We start from the raw sequence: 25,177 nt of genomic DNA on the forward strand, positions 1-25,177 counted from the left end.
TTAGTTTCAAAAATTAACCGCAACCTATGTATTTTATACATATTTCCCCTTATTGTTAAGTATGGAGTTATTTATTTCTCAATAACTTTTTTCAAAATTTTGAATTTACTGTAATCGAAGGATAGTATAGTAAACTTTTCAATCTTATTAATGATGTTATTAATAAGTATATCAAGTCAAATATAAACGCAAATTACGAGACACCGGTTCACCACCGAACAACTCGACCCGGGGAAGGACTCGTGTCACAATTGGACTCTCCTTCCTGCATTTAAGGGCACGGGACAAGCTGTGTAAAATCAGACTACACCAATATATTTCCCCCAAAACACATTTACTTTTGCAGCTCTGATACATTAATATTGAAACTCCATTGAAATGGATAAACAAGTTTTGGATTATGTGTTGGTACCAGTAGGCCTCATCTTCATGATTGCTTATCACTTATGGCTTCTTCATCGCATCCTTAAACACCCTTCCCATACCGTCATCGGTATCAATTCAATCAATCGTCAATTCTGGGTTCGCGCTATGATGGAGGTAATTCTGTTACCTACGGATTATTAATTTAGCGATGAATTTCATAACTAATTAATTGTTGCATGCAATCGATGAATGTAACAGGATCCGTCGAAAAATGGAGTTTTAGCGGTACAGACGTTAAGGAACAACATAATGGCTTCAACGCTTTTAGCATCAACAGCGATTATGCTCAGTTCACTCATCGCCGTTTTAATGACCGGTGGAAGCAAGGGCGGCGGATCTATAAGTACTCATATTTATGGAAACAGGACGGAGTTTTGCTTGTCAATTAAGTTTTTTTCGATATTGGTATGTTTTATGGTGGCGTTTTTGTTTAATGTGCAATCGATCAGATATTACAGTCATGCTAGCATACTCATCAACGTGCCTTACAAGAAATTGGACTCTTCGAATTCGAGACATTGTGTTACGGCGGAGTATGTAGGGAGGACGGTGAATAGAGGCAGCTATTTCTGGTCACTTGGATTGCGTGCTTTTTACTTTTCATTTCCACTATTTTTGTGGATCTTTGGTCCTATACCTATGTTCCTCTCCTGTGTTTTCCTGGTTTTTATGCTGTATTTTCTGGATGTGAGTTCTGATTTTGGGTGGGTTACACCAACTGATGAGGAGACTCAGCAGCAGACTGCATAATGAGAGAGTGAGAGATCGAGCAGTTTTGATTCAATATAAGTTGAATTAAACTGCTTGATTTCTTAAATAATCTCAAATTAATATTAATATATTTAAAAGAATTTTAAAATGTGGAGAATCGAATTCTCATTCGAAAGTTCCGGTGTGCTTTTTATGTGTGTGCATTTTAGTTGAAAACATTTCAGATGAGCGGGTTGAAAATTAGTTAAGACATAAAAGACCAAATATACCTTGACTCAGGCTTATTTAATTTACCGATGAAAAAGTGACTTGAGTGACGAATATTATGAGTATTAATTTATCCATGGCTTGTAAATCTTGTTACTGTTGCTAGAACTAAATCAGATTCTACTTTCTCCGTTTACTTTTACTTGTCTCTTATTTTTAAAATATATTTTTATTTTTATTTGCCACTTTTGATAAATCAAGAAAAGATAATTATATTTTTTTTATGTTTTACCCTTAATATTAAATACTCTTTCTCTAAATTATTTTTCAAGACTTAATACAAAATATTATTTAATAGAGATAGTTTGACAAAGTACCTATATCAATAATTGTTTTCCAATATGCCAAATCAAATTTGACAAGTAGAGCAGTTAAGAGGGAAATAATTATTTTGAATATGAATAATCATGTATTCGGCAATTACAATGTATAAAAACTTTTGTAAAAGGTGATGCTGTTGGGTTTTTGATTACTCATTTTGGCGACAATATAATGATATCCAAAATAATAATCTCTTAAAATCACTTACCTCAGAATAAAGATGCCAGAAATCAGAATATACTGCTTTCTTCTTTTCACCTCAACGTTCTCTTGTGCTTTCGTGTGGGCTATACATCGATAACCATTTAAATTAGTCTTTTTCAATTAAGGACTTGAATATACATGATAAAACATTTTTATTATATATTTTCAAATCAAATTTTGGACTTTTTTTGTGCATGTTCTAAAGTAGTCATTGTTAATGCCATATGAGAACGTACCATTTCTTTTCAAAATTCTAATAAAAATACTTTTATCATGTGCTCATTTATTTAATCAAAATTTGACTAGAAAATTTGGCCAGAATGGTATTTTACCTATGTTATTTTATTTTTTTGAACATTTTTACCCTTTTAACTTAAATATTTTTTTAATTAAAAAATGGAAAAGATCATTATATTTTAAAATAAAAAAATTATTATAGATTTTTTAAATTTCTGGCCAAATTTTCTGGTTGTTTAGTATTAAACTTTAGATTTACGCCCCTTAAGAAACTATATAAATTTACCATTGTATCCTTTGTTAGTATTCTTTTGAAGTCATGTTTCGAAAAATGAACATAAATTAATTTATTTAGTTTTCCTATGTTGGTTAAATTCATATTTTCAAGATTAGTAACTCTCAAGGGTAAAATAGGAGAAATAATATCATTTATGCATTGTTTTTGTGAAATGACAAATATTAAGGATCATCTATTTTTAATAAAGACAATACATAAATAGGAACAAAGGGAGTAGTGTACTACTCCCTTTGTCCACAATTAATTGTCATGGTTTCCTTTTTTAGAGTCAAACAATAAGAACTTTGACCAACATTTTACAATGTATATTTTCATCATATTGATATGCAAAAAATTGCAACTTATAGTACTTTTCGTATAGTTTTTGAATATCTAATTTTTTTAAAAAAAATATCGAATTAACGTAATCTAATTTAACTTTAAAAATTAGTCAAATTGACTTTCGAAAAGTGCAACATGACAAATAAAAGTGGACAGAGGGAGTATAACTCAAGTATCTAAATAAAATTTAGTGAAAAATTAATTATTCCCTCCGTCCAAAAATAGTTGTCCAATATTGACTTGACACACACCTTAAGAAATAATAAATAATAGAGTAATATTTTAATATTACTCTTTTGAATATATTAAATTTAATGCCTTGAAAAATGTATTAGATATTGATAACAAGGATAAAATAGATACAAAAATACTAAACTAAACGAGTATCGTAAAGGTGGACGGGAGTAAGAGATCATCAATGTATCAAGCTAGTAATATACATATACGATTAGCTGACGATGTCTTTAATTTTTACTGGGATTACGAGGCACCACCGAATTCCCCCTCTCCCTGCCTTGAAAGCCGGAGTAGGGAGCAGTAGAATTTATAGACCCAATACACAATTGGAGTTTTGACCATTAACTTCAAATCGTCACTCTATTTCAAAATGGAGAAAGAAATTTTGGATTACGTGTTGGTACCATTAGGCCTACTTATCATGGTTGCTTATCACTTATGGCTTCTTCAACGCATTCTTAAACACCCAATTCACACAGTCATTGGCATCAATTCTATTAATCGTCGCTTATGGGTTCTTGCTAGGATGGAGGTAANCAATAAATAATAGAGTAACATTTTGAATATATTAAATTTAATGCTTTGAAAAATGTATTAGAAATTGATAACAAGGATAAAATAGATACAAAAATACTAAACTAAACAAGTATCGTAAAGGTGGACGGGAGTAAGAGATTATCAATGTATCAAGCTAGTAATATACATAAACGATTAGCTGACGATGTCTTTAATTTTTACTGGGATTACGATGCACCACCGAATTCCCCCTCTCCCTGCCTAAAAAGCCGGAGTAGGGAGCAGTAGAATTTATAGACCCAATACACAATTGGAGTTTTGACCATTAACTTCAAATCGTCACTCTATTTCAAAATGGAGAAAGAAATTTTGGATTACGTGTTGGTACCATTAGGCCTACTTATCATGGTTGCTTATCACTTATGGCTTCTTCAACGCATTCTTAAACACCCAATTCACACAGTCATTGGCATCAATTCTATTAATCGTCGCTTATGGGTTCTTGCTAGGATGGAGGTAATTAATTAATTAGGATCGGACTAGTTTTCTTATTAACTAAATAATTAATCAATTGAATGTAACAGGAATCGTCTCAGAATGGAGTTCTAGCAGTACAAACGCTAAGGAACAACATAATGGCTTCGACGCTTTTAGCATCTACGGCGATTATGCTCAGTTCTCTCATTGCCGTCTTAATGACGGGCGGAAGCAGTGGTCGTTCAGTTGGTTTTCATGTTTATGGGGATAAGAGCGAGTTTTGCTTGTCAATTAAGTTTTTTTCAATATTGGTATGTTTTATGGTGGCGTTTTTGTTTAATGTGCAATCGATTAGGTATTATAGTCATGCTAGCATACTCATCAACGTGCCTTACAAGAAATTGGATTCGTCAAGGCATTGTGCGACGGCGGAGTATGTAGGGAGGACAGTGAATAGAGGCAGCTATTTCTGGTCACTTGGACTACGTGCATTTTATTTTTCGTTTCCACTATTTTTGTGGATCTTTGGACCTATTCCTATGTTTCTCTGCTGCATCTTCCTGGTTATCATGCTTTATTTCTTGGATGTAAGTTCTGATTTTGGATGGGTTGCACCAGCTGATGAAAACAACCAGCAGACTGCTTGACGACAAGGTAGTTTAGGTACTGTTGGCTTAGGTATCTTCATGTCAAATCACAGTACAGTATTTAGTATGATCCTATTAATGGGGGTGGGGTGTACTATTAGCTTCTTGTAGTAAAAAAGAGTGAGAGCAGTTTAGATTCAATCCAAGTTGCATTGAACTGCTTTCGTACCTTGTAATGCCATCTTCAATAATGTTTTGTTCTTTTAAAAACTAAGCTTGGCAAGAAGAATAAGACTGAATTCCTCAATATTTATCGATGTCTAAAATAAGGAAGTAGCCTTGGTCCATCTCTTCTGTACTCCTCCTAACAACGCAGCATCCGCATTCTATGTTTATTGATGTAATGTCAGAATCTTGGAAATAATATGTGCTTCAAATCTCATATTATGGAAGATGCAGGGAAGGGACATAAACTTATGGTTTTTATTTTTAAAATTTGTTTTGCCTGGCGGGCCGCAATCCTAAATACTAATAATGACAGTTGTATATCAGGCATTTACATGAACCTTAAAAGAACGAAGGGATTGCATGTGAGGACTTCACACTCTTAGGCTGCAGTCGAATATTAAAGGTGGAACTAGGGAAGAGCGACTAATTAATTAGCTAGATCTAAACTTCATTTAGAAGTATAAAATCTGTACGTTTTTGTACACAACGAAGTTACTAGAGTAATAAGTACACTCCAATCAAGGCAACTAGTCAACCTAATTCAAATAAATTGATGTCATCCAGAATCTAGTAGTTGACTTTAATCAAATCCAGCAAGCTCAAATAAATACAAGTACACCTGAACGAGGAGCAATCAAAAGTTCCCCATAACTTTAGTATAGCCCGGAGCTCAAAGAGATGTCGTATTTGGCCTGATACACTGCATTGCATATGACCCCATGCACTTAACTGAAAATTATTGCTAGCTTGCCAACATTGGGCATATTTTCTGATGGAACCTTCTCTTCGAGGCATCCTCTTAAAAAGCCATAACACCGTGAAAGTGGTGCAGCTGAAAACCGAGTACAATTCCTTATGGGCATGCTAGATCTCAGTTGTGAGAGTACCTAGTCAAATAGCATGAGATGCATCCCGGTAACTGGATATATGCTCAGGCTATACGATATATCCCGAGCTCATTGCACTTATTTATTATTAAACGTGATAGTAAGGAAATATAACTATCGACCATTCTTACTTCACGTTTAGCAAGTTTAACTGTCCCGTCATACCATTTGCAGGTGGCGGGAGGCGGTTTCAAATGCCAGTCCCAGACTCCCAAGGACACTTCTCACTGCAGGATGGAGATATGAAAAACCTACCTGGTGCGGGCACCTTTCAGGCCAATACATCTGTTAATTTAAGCTTAAGCTTCATGTTACCAGCTTGGACTAAAAGCTCTTCTCTAGAAGGATCGACTTTCAGGACTAAAGCTTGCTTGTTAAGCGAAGGAACATGGACTGAATCACCAACATTGGGAAGTTTCCTCCTCTTGGCTGTATATAGGCAAAACAGATCATTGCAACCAATTGTGGATATTTTGATCCATGTAAAACAAGAAAATATAATAGATGCTAGCAAGCCATTGTCCGTTGACAAGCAATAATGATCATCACATAAAAGAAAGAAGAAAGAAATTATGTTACCTGAAACAGGCAGCCTGGATGTACGGGGGGAGTACACAGCAGGAGTTGCTTCTGAAATTTCACTTTTTTCCTCTTTAGCTTCACTCTTCATAGATGATGTGTGTCCATTACTTCCCAATATTTTCTGGGATGGTTGACTAGAAATTGCACGAAATTGTCGTGCTCTCCTTTGAATGGAAGATCGTGCTACTGCAGCTGCTTCAGCTATTTCCTGTTCCTTTCTGAATCTTTGATTAATGCTGTGCTCTTTCACATTTTTTCTGGCAATAAGCAACTTGTGATGGAGGCCTTTAGTGAGCCTAAACCAAAAGGCAGAGAACAAATACACACAACATGAGATTTTTGATAGTTAGTTTACTGCAAGAAAAAAGAGCAAAAGGCAGCCAAGGGAAAAACAATCCCTAAATGAAATGTCAAATATTCTGGTAATTTCTTTTATGAAGAGCATTTCTGGTAATAGTATTCATTAGAACTGCTTTCACTAAATTTTTCAGCCACCATCAGCATATATAACATAGATCATAAGTCAAACTCAACTTGAAATCTGTTCCATCAAACAGCCACCAGTCTGCCGCCAATCTGAACATTCCAATTACTACTGCTCCCTCCCACTACCATAACTTTCATGATTTGCTCTCTGCTTCTGCAGACCAGACAGACTTTTTTTTGATAACCACAGACCTGCCAGACTTTTGTCACTGTTTCTCTGCTTTTGCAGGTGAGAGTTACTGTAGTTACCATATTTCAACTACCCTCTACTACCCCATATCTTTCCTTTTCTTTTCGTTTTTTCAATCCATACACACTCTCTCTCTCTAGCATCTTAGGTTCAGGTAGAGGCCAACTAGTATTAGGCTATCTCAGTAACTAGGATCAGGCATCTGATAGCCATAGAGCGCTGTTATTTATTTCCATTTTTAACTTGTTGCTTCTTGATTTGGTTGGATCAGATCCCTTTGCTAAACAACTATCAACGGAGAGAAGATTGAGATCTATAATGGAACAAAATCAATATTGAAACAGTTTCAACGACCAAAACTACTGCATAAGGAGGATAGATCTATTTTGGTGATTACTGAGGGTATATGGAATCAGCAAAGGTAACATAGGATCCTCACTTAAGAAGACATTGTGACTCACGAACTTGCTCATGAAAGTTCTGCTTAAATCTCTCCATGTCAAGTATAACCTGCATTACAATGTTAGCAAAAAGTCTTAGAAAAGCACCTGCTAATTAATACAAATCAAAGTGCTTGAAAATCAGATTCGTGCATGTTCAGATGCACAAATTTGATGTCAAAATGACTTATTATTGTGTTTGAATTAAATACTTTTCTTGCGCATTATTCTATCAAGAGCATATGATGAGAAAGGAACTTTTGTTTTCGAGAACCAATTGAAATTACTCATGAAACTAAAATCAACAGTAGCTAATTACAGGTCAGCAAATTTCTTGGTGTATATGTTTCTATGAAGTGGCAATAAGTCCAAGGATTTGGTAAGCAATCTATTGAATAAAAATAGGAAATTATATTCATCTTGTCTAGAAAAGTCATTTACCCACTTCAACTTTACGGGCGACCTATCACCCCGCTCTAAGTATTACATATTAATCACCCCCGAGAATCAACGTGGCAAAAAATTGTCTTCCCTTCCTATACGCACGTGAAAGGAAAAAGAACACTAAAAGCGGACAAAAAAGTACATGTGTTGCTTTTCAATTGGATATTATACAAATTAATTATTTTTAAATAAATCATTTCTTATTCTTTACTCTCTTATTTTTTTCCATCTTCCCCATACCAGCTTTCTTTAAGAAAAAAACTCGAAGTGACTACCATTTCAAAATTACAGCCACTACTTTACCGCCTCACTCTCTTCACTACACAACACGTTTCACTTCCACCTTCAGTCTGATTTATCTCCTTTTTAAACGTTGGCCAGCAGCAACTCTTTTTGGCCAGGTGCCATTTTTTCCGACGAGATGGGTTCTCTATCCTTTTTGGTTCTGAAGTATCGGGTTTTATGGTGCCAAGAAAAATAACGGCAGTTTTTGGGTCCAATATCAGGACATTAAGTACGTTTCGGAACCCCAAGCAGGAGCTTTTTCCAGTCCCCTGTTCCCGTATTACAGTCAGTTATGCTGGTAACTGTGACTCTGGTTCCGTCAAAGCTTTACACTGACGATACAAAATAACTACTCAATTTGCATCTAGTTTGATTTTTGAAAAAAATTAAGAAACCAAGAAGCAAGATAAGGAAATGATCGACTCTGGTTTGATCTTTAAGCTAATCTGCCTTTGAAATCATATGATAATCCAAATAGCTAAAAGTTGTTTCCAATTTGAGTGGTAAATAATTTGGCAGTGGCGAAAGGTTTGGCAGTAAAAGAGAAGATCACTTACTTTGGACTCATTTTGTAATAAGCTGCTGAAAAAGAAGGAAAAGCAGTGAAAAATATAATAAAGCAGCAACTGACACATGGTTCGCGTGCAAAACATGACCCAGCACAAGACATGTTCTTTATTTTCAAGGAGGTATTAGACTCACTTTAGACAATACTAAGGGGTAAGAGGGTTCCCATAAAGTTAAGGTGTGTAAATGATTTTTAGGACAAATTTAAGGAGCAACTTATGTATTTTTCGATAAAAATTAAAGGATGCTCAGTAGCAATATAAGGCTAACTATTAACATGCCATGCAAATCTTTTATCAATTACAAGTATCAACATCCTGAATACCTAAGTTAATGGTATCATATGCAAGTACCTCATTGATTTCTGCACTAGCAGCTCCATAAAGTTCACGAGCCTTGTGCACAATGACATCAGGCATCCCGAGCCTTTCGGCTATATTGATTGCATTTGACCTCCCTGCAGTTGGAGAAGTCTGAAAATCAGAGATGCTAACAAAAAATCAATGATACGATCAACCTCATGATGATAAGACATCAAAGAATCAAAAACTATCTATAGTAAGTTTGAATTGTGCCATCTTTAGAGAGAATATCCTCTGAAATTTGTCAACGGATAATAATATACAATTATCCTTGATTTCTCGTCATTGGATCCCAGCCCCTTTCGCCCGGTCACGTAAAAAGGTAACCGGATAATGAGTACATCCGCTTGACCCAGTCCCGGTTCAAATATCTATCAAATTGAATTATGCAGATGTGGAAACTGCATAAGAAGATATTTAAAACAGATACTAGAGCCCAAAATACAAGAAACAATAAAAAAAATTAACGCTGAAACAAGAAAGCTCTCGACTCCGCAACTACTGAGTAGATCCAGTTTTTGAAAACGGAATAAGAATTTGCGTATCAGATAATGCAAGGTAAACTTGAACCAGAATAAACAACTTATCATAGACAGCCTGCACTTTGTACAGAATTGTGCAATCCCAAAACTCATGCTGATTTACTAAATCATAGTGTACAAATTGATACGGAGTACACCATGGTTTTACACTTTTACTTGGTACTATCTCTATGATGAGCTAAAAAAAGGTTATCTGAGGAATATCTGGTAATGATTGAAAGTGTAAAGGTCTGGAGAAGTATGATAAATAGGAAAACTGCATTTGAAGAATATTCAGTGACATTGAGATTGTGCCCTGCAATATTTGATCTGGGAGTAAAGAGGTATCTTTTTTCTTTTTAAGACAAAGCAAGAAGTATCATTTCTTCTCTTCTTTTTGCCACAAGAAGGAACATGACATCCTATGATCAGTCATATAAGAAATTCCAAGCTAATCAAGAAACTACCACATGGATACAAGGACAACCTGGTATTCCCCAAAGAATCCTATAAGTTGGTTTCAACTTCATTTCATCGAACTCCATACATGCATTTTCAAATGCATGATTGCTGTCAAGTACATTGTAGCACCATGATGTTAGAGGAGGTAAGCCTTTTGTCTCATATAAAAGTTCCATCTTAGCATTGAGCACCTGTATTTAAGGGTTTTAAGTTCTCCATGATGTGTTGTAGCTATAGTCAACAAAGTTCCAGATTGTGCAAAAGATTCCAGTAATGACATCCCAAGTGCAGCTCCTTCTAGAGGATTTGTCCCTGCCCCTACCTACAAGATGAAGAATACACACTATGGTTTTTATGAAGGAAAATGTCCATTCATGTCATGCATAATTTCACTTGTTCATAGCATGCGTCTCTGGAAGAACAAATGAACTGCTGAAGTACATACTTCGTCTAATAGCACAAGTGACATGTCTGTTGAGTGAGACCGGATTTTCTGCAGATTTGGACAAGAAATCATATTAAATTTCTGCATTTGGATCTAAAAGGAACACCTTAAAGCCATAGACATTAACTGTAGCTGGAGAATAACTGTCAATGATATCATTAGAGACACATTCAAGAGTTAAACTAATTGATAAATGCACTGAATTGGATTTGTCTTTGATAAAGAATGGTAACAATAAGTTTAACCTTATGCTTCATTTTACATGAAACATTCAACCTCAAATATTCACAAGGTTGGTTTGAATATTGACCTTGGGAAAAGGAAGATCTTAGTAAAAGAAAAGCCAAAAGAGCATTTGAAAAGGGAGTTGAGCATTTCCTGATAATATTTTCAAAATCGTCAAGCATCATGGACAACAAATAACCTAATATTGGGAAGAGATCTAGCAATTCATATAACCATTGAAGTACTGATGAGCCAAATTCCGCTAAAACAGTCCATCAAGGTAGCTGATAGCCTGTACAACACGCCTCATGTGCAGGATGCTAAAGAATTCCTAGGAAGCAGAAACAACCTCTTATAACTATACCAACTGATTCAGTAAGTATACCCAGTAACAATACATAATGCTTAGGCAGTTCGAATCTGCATGGTTACAACTTAAATATCACATGCCACTCAGCCAAGCATTATCTTCTTTATGGCGTCAACGTATAATCTGTTTTCTCTGGTAGCTCTATCCAGGGATGTTCACTATTTAGCAGAAGTTATTACCTAATATTTTCACCTTTTGTCCCAGTTCATCCAATCTAGACACTTTTCACGGACTAACATGCCCATAAGTTATCAAACACTTTTCAGTATTTTGAATTCTGATATTAACAGTTTGATCATTTATAACTTTCTGAAGTGTGTTAGCATGATTGGACAGATTCTAATATCTGTACATATCTATGTTATAACTCTAAATATTTGTGTAATGATGATAGGAGATAGCATAGATTAATGTAGCATATTTTCAGAGATATTACAATTAGGAATAGCATATATTTAGGGATATATAGCAGATTTTTAGGCATGTAAATCAGAATTCTTTCTATTTAATGGAAGAACTCTCATTTGAGAGAAATCATTCAGCAAAATTGACATGGTATCAGAGCCTTTTTCAGTGCTTTGATTCTCAGTGTCTTTCATCTGTGGTTTCTTTCAGAATTTTTTTTTGAAAGTTTTGGTTCAGCTTACTGTTTTTTAGTCAACAGTAAGTCCTAAGTATCTTGGAATTTTAGGCATCTTGGAATCTCAGTCTTGGTCATTTTGGTTATTTTGTATTATTGCATTTCTATTTTCCCTAACTTGTCAAGAACATGGCGTCATATCAGTTTGAGTCCTTCTATGTTCGTTTCACAAGAAAAAATTACTCTGCCTGGGAATTTCAATTCCAACTATTTGTCACCGGAAAAGAATTATGGGGACATATAGATGGAAGTGATCCTACTCCTACTGATCCTACAAAGCTCGGTCAATGGAAGGTTAAAGATGCTCGGGTGATGACATGGCTTTTAGGGTCAATTGACCCTCTTATTGTTCTTAATCTCAGGCCATACAAGACAGCAAAGGCCATGTGGGATTATTTACAAAAGGTTTACAACCAAGACCATAGCGCAAGGCGCTTTCAGTTAGAGCATGAAATTGCTATGTATTCTCAAGGAGGTCTCTCGGTTCAAGATTATTTCTCTGGATTTCAGAACTTATGGGCTGAATTTACCGATATCGTTTATGCTACAATACCTTCTGAATCTATCTCCATCATTCAAGGAGTTCATGAACAAAGCAAGCGAGATCAATTTTTGATGAAATTACGATCTGATTTGAAAATGTTCGCTCCAACTTGATGAACCGTGATCCATCTCCATCGTTGGATGTCTGTTTTAGGGAATTACTTCGTGAAGAGCAGCGTCTCTGCACACAATGCTTTTCATCAAGGAAATGTTGTCACTGTCGCATTTGCAGCTCAAGGGAAAGGAAAGGGCATGGATATGGCTAGAACTCAATGCTACAGTTGCAAGAAATATGGTCATATTGCTAGCAATTGTGGCTAGAAGTTCTGTAATTATTGTAAACAACAAGGACACATTATCAAAGAGTGTCCCACACGTCCTCAAAACCGTAGGGCAAATGCTTTTCAAGTTGGGATAAATGGTTCAACTACAGATAACTCGTCTTCAGTAGGACAAGTTCTTACTCCTGAAATGGTACAACAAATGATCTTGTCAGCATTTTCAGCTTTGGGGCTGCAAGGTAATGAGGTAATATCTAAATTTTGGCTTGTTGATTCTGGCGCTTCCAATCATATGACCAACTCAACTAATATACTCAAAAACATCCGTGAGTATAATGGTCCAACACAAATTCAGGTTGCCAATGATAGTAATTTACCCATTACCAAGGTTGGGGATATTACTGAAACTTTCAAGAATGTTTTTGTATCACCAAAGCTCTCCACTAGTCTTATTTCAGTTGGCCAATTGGTAGATAACAATTGTGATGTGAATTTTTCTCGTAATGGTTGCCTTGTGCAGGATCAGGTGTCGGGGACAATAATTGCGAAAGGGCCTAAAGTTGGAAGATTGTTCCCTATACACTTTTCTATTCCTCGTGTTCTAGCTCTTGCTTCTACCACTACTAAGAATGAGGTTTGGCATAAACATCTAGGACATCCAAATTCTATTGTGTTGTCTCATTTGTCCAATTTTGGTTTATTGGGAAATAAAAATCAATTTTCAGTTGCTTCATTTGATTGTTCTACTTGTAAATTAGGCAAAAGTAAAACTCTTCCTTTTCCTAATTTTGGTAGTCGTGCTGCAAAGTGTTTTGATGTCATTCATAGTGATGTTTGGGGCATTTCACCAGTTATTTCTCATGCTCATTTCAAGTATTTTGTGACATTTATAGATGACTATAGTCGATTTACATGGGTGTATTTTCTTCGATCTAAATCTGAAGTGTTTTCCATATTCAAGAAATTTTTGGCTTATGTTGAGACTCAATTTTCCACATGCATCAAAATATTAAGATCTGATTCTGGTGGAGAATATATGTCTCATGAATTCAATAATTTCTTGCTTGAGAAAGGAATTGTATCACAACGCTCTTGCCCATATACGGCACAACAAAATGGGGTTGCTGAGCGTAAGAATCGTCATCTTTTAGATGTCACTCGTACTTTATTGATTGAGTCCTCTGTTCCATCTAAATATTGGGTTGAAGCTTTGTCTACTGCTGTCTATTTGATTAATAGACTTCCATCTAAAGTGTTAAATCTTGAGTCTCCATATTATCGTCTTTTTCATAAGCATCCCAGCTATCATAGTTTTCATACGTTCGGTTGTGTTTGTTTCGTGCACCTGCCTCCTTTTCAACAAAATAAACTTTCTGTTCAGTCTATTAAATATGCTTTTATGGGCTATAGTACTTCACAAAAAGGTTTTATTTGCTATGATCCAAGTTCTAACAAATTTCGTGTTTCTAGAAATGTTATTTTCTTTGAGAATCAGTATTTCTTTCCTACTCATGTTGAATCATCTTCTGTTTCTCCTCTTCTTCCTACTTTTGAGGATTTGCCATTGTCTTCTAAGCGGTTCAAACCGGATTTGTGTATGAACGACATCGGCCAACTTTACCCCATCCCGAAACAGATCCGCCACCTAAGACTGCTCCACAACCAGAATCTGAGATTTCTTCAAGGTCTGCTCCTCTTGAGCCTCCTCGGCGATCTACTAGAGTGTCTCAAACTCCTAAACGGTATGGTTTTTCTTCTACTTTATCCACCATCTCTATTCCAACAGGTTACTCACAAGCTTCCAAGCTTGAATGTTGGCAAAAAGCAATGGAGGAGGAACTTTTGGCTCTTAAAGAAAATAACACATGGGACATTGTTCCTTGTCCTCCAAATGTCCGTCCAATTGGATGTAAATGGGTTTATTCAATTAAACTTAATTCTGATGGAACTCTTGATCGGTATAAAGCTCGATTGGCGGTCCTTGGCAACAAACAGGAGTATGGTGTAAACTATGAGGAGACTTTTGCACCTGTAGCAAAAATGACTACGGTGCGAACTATTATTGCCATTGCTGCATCACAAAATTGGCCTCTTCATCAAATGGATGTCAAAAATGCTTTTCTTCATGGTGATCTCAAAGAAGATATTTATATGAAACCCCCACCTGGTTTGTTCTCATCACCTACATCAGATGTATGCAAGTTGAAGCGGTTTTTATATGGATTAAAACAAGCTCCAAGAGCTTGGTTTGACAAGTTTCGATCTACTTTGCTTCAATTCTCTTTTGAACAGAGCAAATATGATTCGTCTTTGTTTCTTCGAAAAACATCTGCTAGTTGTGTTCTTCTTTTGGTGTATGTCGATGACATTATTATCACAGGAACTGATTCTTCACTAATCACTAGCCTTCAGCAGCAGCTTAAGGATTCTTTTCATATGAAAGATCTTGGTATTCTTACTTACTTTTTGGGGTTAGAAGTTCATTATAATTCTTTAGGTGTGTTCTTGAACCAACACAAATATACTCAGGACTTGATTGCTTTGGCTGGTCTTCAAGAATCTTCCTCTGTAAATACTCCATTGGAATTGAATGTAAAGTACTGCAGTGCGGAAGGAGATCTTCTTCCTGATCCAACTTTGTATCAGCAATTAGTTGGGAGCCTAAATTATCTTACTATTACTCGGCCTGATATCTCTTTTGCAGTTCAACAAGTGAGTCAATTTATGCAGGCTCCACGCCATCTACATTTGGTGGCTGTCCGTCGCATCATTCGATATCTCTTGGGAACATCTACTCGTGGATTATTCTTTCCTAGTGGTTCTGAGATTCAGCTTAATGCATTTAGTGATTCTGATTGGGCTGGATGTCCTAATACTCGTCGCTCCGTCACGGGTTGGTGCATGTTTCTTGGAGATTCCTTGATATCTTGGAAGAGCAAGAAGCAAAATCGTGTATCAAAATCTTCCACCGAATCTGAATATCGAGCAATGTCTACTGCTTGCTCTGAGATTGTTTGGCTTCGTGGTTTACTTGCAGAAATTGGATTTCCTCAATCTAATCCCACTCCTCTCCATGCTGACAACACAAGTGCTATTCAGATTGCTACTAATCCAGTTTATCATGAAAGGACCAAACACATTGAAGTGGATTGTCATTATATCAAAGAAGCTGTAGATAAGAGAGTCATTACTCTTCCACATGTATCCACTGATCTTCAAATAGCTGATGTGTTTACAAAGTCTATGGCACGACAACGTCATCAGTTTCTGGTAGGCAAATTGATGCTTTTTGATCCACCGGCATCAATTTGAGGGGGGATGTTAGCATGATTGGACAGATTCTAAATATCTGTACATATCTATGTTATAATTCTAAATATTTGTGTAATGATGATAGGAGATAGCATAGATTAATGTAGCATATTTTCAGAGATATTACAATTAGGAATAGCATATATTTAGGGATATATAGCAGATTTTTAGGCATGTAAATCAGAATTCTNCGGACTAACATGCCCATAAGTTATCAAACACTTTTCAGTATTTTGAATTCTGATACTAACAGTTTGATCATTTATAACTTTCTGAAGTGTTCTTTATCTTAAAAAAGAGAAGTCCTTGAACAACCATATTGGAAATGTTGACAAGTTTAATCATCTTGAAACTCAAAATATAAAATTGTGCAAGGGAAATTCGAAACAAATGGAGTACAGTTATATCTGTTGTAACTTTGGACCCTCCTCTTTGTTTCTTCCTATTCATTTCTGTAACATCCCTTTTTCTAAAAGGAGGACTATACACCTTCCTTGATTAAGCTCATACCATTTCAAATATGAATCTACCTTCCAGACGTACTATCTTGACTGGGTGTTCACTTTCTTCATTGTCAATTCTGACTCTTAAATCAGCAGATTCATCATCTCAAAATCTTTTGCTTTCAAAATATTAAGCATCTCTGCCAGAATCAATGTAATATAGCAGGTATAATATTTCATATATGGAATAATTTAGCGCATATTGATCCTATAAATTTTTGCTTTGCTCCTATCACACCATCCTATGGCCAGCAGTATTAACTGTCCCTCTATCATATCCGTAAATGGCCCGGAAGACCTATTATGCTGCTACTTGGTACAATGTAATCTTCAATACCTAAAATGTCTTTCGTCCCTTTTTCTTCACTTGATAACAACTTAGCCTCTCAATTTTCTTTCATATAGCACCTAATAGACCATATGAAATGTAGCACACACGCAAAAGTTTAATTTCTCCATTCATGTTCAAAAGTGAATTTGACATATGTTAACATAATACAGAAGCCTCCTCAGTTATCCATACTTGGGACTGTCTATAATTAACAATTACCTGAGGTTCAAACAAACAAAATAAAATCCTTCCTCTTTCCCCCTAGATTTGACAAAAAGTTCCATGATAAAATATAGCAGGTTGATGTAATGTAACATGTGTACTTAAGCTAATGCTGACACTTCCTTTGCATTATTACAATTTATGTGCTTTACTCCTGGAGAGCTGCAAGATAGATCCTACACCAGAGGAACCATATACCAGGATTGTGGTCGATATTTAAATTAAACAAGAGCCTTTATACTATAATCTAGATAATTTCTTGATTATAAATAGCTTCGAATATTCATCATCAAGGAAAAGAGTAAGAAGTGAAAAGTCGACTTGGCCACAGCATGTCAGGCTAGTAAAAAGGCCCAGAAATTTCAGAGGGAACTTCATTTAACTTACACTAATTTGTTTCAGATGCCCCGAGAAGGTAGACAGTGATTGGGATAAGGATTGTTCATCACCAATATCAGCAAATACAAAATCAAACCAAGGGATCTTCACTGATTCTGATGCTAACACATAAAGACCTGCAAATCTAGTCTAACATTAAAAGTTATGCACTTCAATACAAGATTACACAAATATAAGTACTTTTGTGCACAACTTAGAGTTCGTGTTCTTAGAAAGCATTCTACCTACTAATATGCTTGTTGGGAATAACACAGCAATTAACAAATGCATGGCAGGGTAGCAGTGAAAGAATACCAAGTCCAAATTTCCTCAATCTATTTGAACCAAGAGGAGACCTCAAACACAATCTTAAATAGGTCTGGGCAGCATCTAATTACCAACAAAATATAAATACGGCCGAGGCGTAGGTGAAGATCATGGAAATCCAAGGTCGGATCCCAATAGCATATGTTTTTTTCTTCCTATCTGCCTAAGCCTTTTGTTAGCAAGGTTAACCAAAACTTGTACTAGTGTGAGGATGCATGTACTTAGTGGAAAGGCCGAGGCGTGTTAGTTGGCTTGGACACCATCTTCACAAAAAAAGTTTTAAAAAAACTTGCTAAGTTGCAAGTTTTAATGGAGAACGAGTTTGTGTTTGTATAAGTAGCATATGATTTATGGAGGAACAAGAAACATGGCCAGGAAAAACTGACAATAATAATTTGGCGGGAATCCTAATTCAACAATAGATAATCTTGAGGCATAGAAACGAAGATGGATGAGGATGTCAGGAAAGTAAATTTAAGCATGTTTCAAATTTTTGATAGGTTCTAAATTACCTCTTTGCATAGGATACTGGTAACTGATGACTTTTGATGTTTTAATATATAATGTCCAGTAGATATATTGAGGTACAAGGAAAGTTTTCATTTTCTGGGTTGACTTGACGAACAAAGTATAATATATAAATATATAGTACTTGTGCTGACCGGATTTTGCCATCAAAGCAGCCAAACCCACAGTCTTCAAGCAAAGGGTTTTACCCCCAGTATTGGGGCCAGTTATAACCAAAACTCGAGTGTTGTGAGCAACATATATGTCAACAGGAACAGGTGGTTCCTCTTTCAACTTAGCAACCTGAAGTCAACACGTTAAAAGTACTTCATTCATTTACAATGGAAATTTTGCATAAACCATCAAATGCCAGCGATCACATTCAAAAAATTACCTTTGCTTCCAAGGACTGTAAATTCACATTGGTTTCTTTTCTCAAAGTAATATTTCCTCCCTGCTGCTTCCTCCTCCTAATTTCCTATACACAAAAGACCAACTGAATTTTTAAGTGAACTCAAAGTAACTCAATTAAGTGCATATTACCCCAAAGTTATCATGATGATGAGAATCCTTAAAATTATTATGAGAATATAACAAATGGAGCCAGCATCTGATAGAATAGAGAAGAAAGGCTATTCAAACATAGCATGGCATCTAGAAGCTGTTATGATGCATTGTCATGGCATCTCTAGATTTACAATTCTACTGAGGCCTATAAAAACTTATTCCCAGATGTTAACAGCAGCAGTAACTGTTTCATCTAAAAGAGAGCAGTAAAGAGTTTCTAACAACTTATTGTCCCAACAAAACTTTCTTAAAGTTCTCTATCAAACCAATAACTATTAAAGGAATAAAACGAAGAGGAATACAAAAACATTTCCACTTAGATCCACTTGCCACTTCTATTCTCACCAGAACCTCACCCTCAGACATTATCGACTTCACAGGTTGCATTAATTGGTCAAGGAAGGTAGTAAGGTGGCTCTATAAGATAATAATTGGAATAGATACTGAACAGGCTTACTAAAAAGCCATATCCCACCCTTAAAGAATCCACAACCACACCCGATCCATACATAGTAGTAATTACATGCATATGAGCTGACCAGGTAAGTGAAACCCACAAAACCTTTTGCAAAGATTACAAAATAAAAAAGAGGAAACACTAACAACAGGATCTTACTAGATCTTAACCACTCATACAAGTAACTAATTTAATCCAAGAAGAGCTCCAACGGCACAAAAACAATTATGATAAATAACTGAATCTTTTAATAGAAAATTTAATATATTTCATGGAACTCGGCTATAGTCTCGGCACTCTTATAGCTTCCAACTCAAATGGCAGGAGATTCATATAGGGAACTTATGGATAATCTTTTTTCTCTGATAAAATAAAAACCATCCTGAAGAGAGATTGCCTGGTGCAAGTACCCACCAGATTATGTTGCAATCTGTCCATATCTCAAAGACAGGCTATAAGAGGGAGCCTTTGAAATGCTAGGAGAATCTAACAGCTTTCCATGTTCCATCTGCATGTGATATGGAGAGTGACTTACCGCATTGGCATTCTTGACATCTTTCATGGCCTTCTGTAGAGCCTGCTGATGCTTTTGAAGTAATAAAGGATGATAAGCTTTTGGCAGATACACTGTCCATTTCTTCCGTGTAGGATGCAATGCCACTGAGGTTCTTGCGTCTAATGAAGCATCAGTAGCTACAAAGCTATCCTGTTCTTGTTGCAAAAATAAATCTGGACAAGCACCTCCAAATGCAAGACTGTATCGTGCTCTAGCGTTGATCTGTAGATATGGGAATGACAATGAAAATGAACAACATCAGTAACCAAATAAAATAAACACTTAATATACGTGACATCAAATAAGTCCCACTAAATGGTCAACTTGTGAACAATGTTCTACTTGACATAATAGATCAAAGAGCATTAAACTAGAGTAGGCCTCAGATGGTAAGGCCGAACAAATTTTGAAATTGTTAAGGCTCTGAGTTGGAGAAACTAACATATGAACAAAGCGGAACAATAAATATTTTTTTGATAAAGAGAGTAGAATGATAAATATTTGTGAGAACTTTTAATTATTCAGATGTTAGCAGTCATATTATGACATTTTATAAAGAAATGGCAACAGTCACAATTGGCATAGCATATCTGCTCCAATAATTAGTACTCCAATCAGTAAGGTATAACAGGATCATTCTTGAGTGCCCCAACGCTAGCCACTAAACAACTTATAGTATTCCATACTTGTTCACCCAACTAGATCTCATTCTCGCTAATGAACACACTTAAGCTGAAGTTGTTAGTAGTGTAGGATCCAGAGCCTTATGAACCCATTTCAAAATCTATTCCCGCCGATGCAAAAGCTCATTTTGGTTATCATCAATTGTAAAAATAAACACATGGATCCTGTCTTTTAAATAACATACAGATATTAAAAGAAAACAAAATTAGAAAAGAAATAATCAGAGGTACAAGAAAGTTACCACATCCAGCCTAACCATCATGCTGAAAATGCTTTCAATGTAATCAATTTCTTCTTGCATCTGTGTAGAAATAAAAAACTGGTTAATTTCCGTGTATGACAACACAAGGGGGGGAGGGGGCATAAGTTAAACAAACCTTCTGTGTTATCTTCAGGAGCACATCAGCCTCAGCCTTTGACACAGATGCCTTAGCTTGCTGGAGTGCATCATTCAATGGAACTGCTGAGAGAGGTTCGACAACACTTCCAGTACCTGAAGCACTGAAAGCTCAGAGGTGATGAATAATACTATACAGGTGAAGCATTAATGACCTGAATAATGTCAAGCTTATCCATGGTAATCTAGCAGCATATTTTTCTTTTCACCAAACTTGTATAGCATTAGGCTTAACTAAGGGGAACAATAGCTTATTTACAGTCCCACATTAATTGGAAAATGCGCTAGTAGTCTCCTTAAATAGACTTGCGGAATTCTCCCTCGTGAGCTAGCTTCTGGGGTTCAGTTAGTCCCAAGGGCCACATCTTACAGAAAGTAATCCTACAACAATTTTGGATATAATCACCGCACTTTTTTAGAGCTGTTTGTTTTTACATCAATGAGGTTATGAGGCCCTGTTATGGTTCATAGAAACTCTTGTAAAGAAAGTCAGGGCAAAGTCAACTTTCTCCCCTTTTACTAGTCGTTGCGTGCTCATTGTTGTTCGGATCTTGACCGAATCCGAGCTTCCCAAGTTCTATGTTGCTTAATCTTTTTTCTACATCAATAGTACTTACCTTTTGAAAAAGAGTAAGCCCACAACTATTAGGAGTGGAAGAAATAGATCATGAAAGAGTAGTATCGCATCCCCTACTGGAAATATCATGCTATTTTTGGTGCACTTGTGGAGAACGTAAGACAATCAAATTTGTGAACATTTTTTAACAGCATCATAATTAATATAGCTGATTGAATGCCATTCCAAGAGTTCCCTAATTGTTTGTCTTCAACTTGTAAAAGGGATTTATTCAGTTTTTGTGCAATAAAATCTTACAAGCTATCAAACAGTAGTTCAGAAGATTAGAACTATTTATGAATTGGTCACTCTGATAATGCCATACCAGAAGGTTTTGAGATGACTTGTTTATAAGCACCTGTTTTAATTTTTCAAAAAAATCAACCACAAAAGTAGAATGACTAAGCCAAAAAACTGTTCCAATTCCAGGAAAGAAATGAACAATTCAAACTCAATTTCAGCAGCAGAGCTTCTGATAAGTTCTCATGAATTGTGGAATTTACTCAAAGCAGTAATTCTTGTCATTTCCTAATTTATGGTGTCACAAACTTCTGCTTAGCAAGTTCATTACCTATATAGAGCTTTTGAGATGGAGACAGAAAATGACATAAAACAAAATGTACAAACATTATACAAAGTTATTTACATAAGCCCCAATAAGTAGGAGATTTTAAGATATTAACACACCTGGATAACAGTAGCCCCTCAAAGCTCGTTCGCTGATTAAATCCTGATCTAATGCACCATCTGCCATCAATTTCACTCACTTCCTGAGAAAGAATATCAGGTTCACAAGGTGCTATGATAAAGCCAGAAAGGTAGAGAAATTGTTTTATTTCATTACCACATTCAGAGCTTAAGTTTCTTAATAATATGTGGAAAACCAGTTGGTTATCAAAGTGACTTAAGGTTGTACAGTTGGAAACTAATGAATAGGACAAAGGACAGATTACCATAGCAGATGCTTCTTCCATGCCGTTCCTGATTATGCTTTCCATCAACTGGTATAACTGAAGATACAAGAGAATGCAATGCGTTAATGTCCAAGCAGGGAGTGTGGTGCAGGACACATCAACAGCGTAGTCAATCTCACACCCAGCCAGCAATGTGGGAATTCCCCTAACAGAAATACAACAAAGAGGCAAAAGGTTCCTGACATTTGTAAGAAGTACTGCTTTAATTAAAGATATCCAAATAAATAATTCCTGCAGTCCTTGTATCATTTTCTAGAAGTTCTCGTGTCAAAGAACAACCAAACTTTATTAACGTGCCTACTACATATGCAGAGAAAATAGATTAAAACCTTGGAAGTATTAAGCTAGCGTTTGGCCACAAATTTCCAAATATTCTTGGTAAGTTATTTTTGGGTGAAGTTTTTGTGAAGTTTCACCATGCGTTTGGTCACAAATTTTCCCAAGAATATTTGACTATTTCAAAAAATATGATTTATACCCATAAATTTGTATTATTATCTTATAATGAGCATGTTCCGTTAAAAAATAATCTTATAACATAATTGATAACAATCATCAACAACAAAATAACAATATGGGCAAGAGCAATACATTAATCGCATATTCAAACTTGTCACAGTTGGAATTATAACTCATTAAAAACAAATTGTTCTTTTTTTCTCAATCTTGTCACTCAACTTATAAGTCAAACTTTTCCGGAGGAGGTAGATAAATATTAGTTGGAATTAACAAATGATGGGTGTTTCTTACAAAATATAAAAGTTTGGGGTAATTTTTAAAAATTTCCAAATGCTAGTTTTTTCTAGTATTTGGGAACTTGGGATGTTTGCCAAATATATTGCCAAGTTGTATGAATTTGATAACAATTCAAACTGGAATAAGGGGATTCTAGATTTGAAAAGGTATAAGCCTTGGTAACAACCTACAGGCTGTTGGTAAAACGGATTTATGACCTTCAGTGTCTCCATTGTCTGTCAAATATTAAGGCAGTCAGCTCAGACATGCAACCACATGATTTATTGACTTTCTTTCGAAACAGTTAAAGAATTAACAACATAACAGTGTTCAGCCCATCATTTTAAGAGGATGCACACAACATGAAAATAAAGTTAAAAACTAGCCTTTGATTTTAAAATTTACTCTGACCAACGCGATCACACCTATGAACAGACTAATAACAGATGAAGGAAAAGAGCATAAATATACACTGGCTGATAAAAAATTACAAATTATATATAGAAGATATTTTCTAGGGAAAGAAGTTTCTGAAAAGTAATAACCACCAAATTTGCTGAAGAACAGCCAATTAGGAGGAAGAATGAAAGTCTACCTTTCTTTCAAGAAGGCGAACTTGATCACGAGATTGTTTCAAGGCAGAGCTCTAAAACCATAAAGTAATATTAATAAGACTCATACAGTAGAATATAACTACAGCAAATAGTAGAGTCAATGCATGTGTATAGAAGATGCAGAAGAAAATGTAAGGAAGTGACTTGTGTTACGGCCACTGAGAAGCTTAAAATAAAAGTTAAAACTGCAGAAATATCAAAGGTGTTCCTAAAAGATGTGGACAGACCGCAGAATCCTTGACAGAGCCATCTTCATCAACTAGTTGTTGTATGAACCTTACTAGTGATCTGCTTATGGTTAGTTCCATAATCTGCAGTAAAAATAGAAAATAATTGGAACAAACGCACCATATATGATTGCTGAAAAGTTCATTGTTACCAGAATTTTATTACCATTTCTGTGAGAGGCATAAAGCGCTGATACCATTCGGCATCTTGCTTGACTGCAGCTTTGACATTTGCCTGCAGCATTTCCACAAACTGCAATAGTGCTACAACATTCAATGCTTCAATCCCACTGACAGGAAAACCTCGGCGTGCAACCCGTATGGCAGTTTTAACCTTCAACGATAGAGAAACAGACAACATCATTCTGCATCTCACAATTTAACCAGGAACTTGAACAACAATGAGTTTCCCCAGATTATTCATTTAGATTTACACAGAAGCAAACTAAAGATTCAAACAAAACCAGCACACCACAGGATCAATAAACCAAGTTAAGGACCTACCAGCTCAATATCAATGCCATTAAAATCCACCATGGCACCGTACTTATTCATCTCCACAGCCGCATTGGTTTCCTCTAAGAGTCCGAGACTCTCTTCAAATGTTTGATTCAAATAACCTAGTTGTTCCTGCACCACAACAATTCCTTTGAGAATCCTGTATTTTTAAGTATATACACATAAATACACAACCGTATACATATACGATACACATGCATATACAGACACACATTCACATATACAAAATCACACATATAATGAGCTAAAGTAATTAGTTCATTCTTCAATCAAACATAAGGAAAAGTGAAAAAAAGGAAAGTACATGAAGAGTTAACCTTGAGAGCTTCTTTGCCTAAGGAAGTACCGGCGAAGGCAGCGACGGAATCGCATAATTTGTCCCATTCGAGGACCCTGAGACTGTCTAGAATTACCGATGGTTGATTGGAGGCCGGTCCAGAGCTCGATTCCAGTGGTTTGTTCAGGAAGCCATGGACCTTAAATCGAATGGACTGCCTGAAAACGCCGTGAACTTTTGGGAAAGCGAATGCTACGGTGGCGAATGACGATGATGAATTGGGAAGCAGTGAGACTGAAAGGAGCATTATGCATTTGAAAATGGATAATTCGAACAGATGATTTGCAGAGAGAGTGACAAAAGCACCAGTGGCGGGGAGAGAGATTGCGGGAAACGGGATAGACTTCAGTAAGA

The 25,177-nt window shown here is 35.9% G+C and overlaps 3 protein-coding genes across 3 annotated transcripts; 2 read left to right on the top strand and 1 right to left on the bottom strand.

The window, feature by feature from the left end:
• Positions 1-301: 301 nt before the first annotated feature.
• On the top strand, positions 302-1,389 carry LOC125858081 (uncharacterized). Its single transcript, XM_049537761.1, has 2 exons — positions 302-540; positions 625-1,389. Exons 1-2 carry the CDS (start codon positions 379-381, stop codon positions 1,174-1,176), a joined length of 714 nt encoding a protein of 237 aa, XP_049393718.1. The 5' UTR covers positions 302-378; the 3' UTR covers positions 1,177-1,389.
• Positions 1,390-3,890: 2,501 nt separating this feature from the next.
• LOC125858082 (uncharacterized) lies at positions 3,891-4,830 on the top strand. The gene is made up of 2 exons (XM_049537762.1): positions 3,891-4,054; positions 4,123-4,830. Exons 1-2 carry the CDS (start codon positions 3,893-3,895, stop codon positions 4,660-4,662), a joined length of 702 nt encoding a protein of 233 aa, XP_049393719.1. The 5' UTR covers positions 3,891-3,892; the 3' UTR covers positions 4,663-4,830.
• A 501-nt stretch (positions 4,831-5,331) lies between these two features.
• On the bottom strand, positions 5,332-25,177 carry LOC125858080 (uncharacterized). The gene is made up of 20 exons (XM_049537760.1): positions 24,804-25,177; positions 24,472-24,597; positions 24,134-24,301; positions 23,968-24,051; positions 23,722-23,772; positions 22,371-22,427; positions 22,105-22,187; positions 20,782-20,905; positions 20,646-20,705; positions 19,700-19,942; positions 18,535-18,618; positions 18,296-18,443; positions 17,316-17,443; positions 10,502-10,549; positions 10,248-10,378; positions 10,082-10,164; positions 9,065-9,168; positions 7,415-7,485; positions 6,297-6,595; positions 5,332-6,146 (listed from the first exon to the last, which is right to left on the bottom strand). The coding sequence occupies exons 1-20, from the start codon at positions 25,068-25,070 to the stop codon at positions 5,989-5,991; spliced, it is 2,517 nt and encodes an 838-aa protein (XP_049393717.1). The 5' UTR covers positions 25,071-25,177; the 3' UTR covers positions 5,332-5,988.

The sequence above is a fragment of the Solanum stenotomum genome, chromosome 3, assembly GCF_019186545.1.
Source record: "Solanum stenotomum isolate F172 chromosome 3, ASM1918654v1, whole genome shotgun sequence".
NCBI lineage: Eukaryota > Viridiplantae > Streptophyta > Magnoliopsida > Solanales > Solanaceae > Solanum > Solanum stenotomum.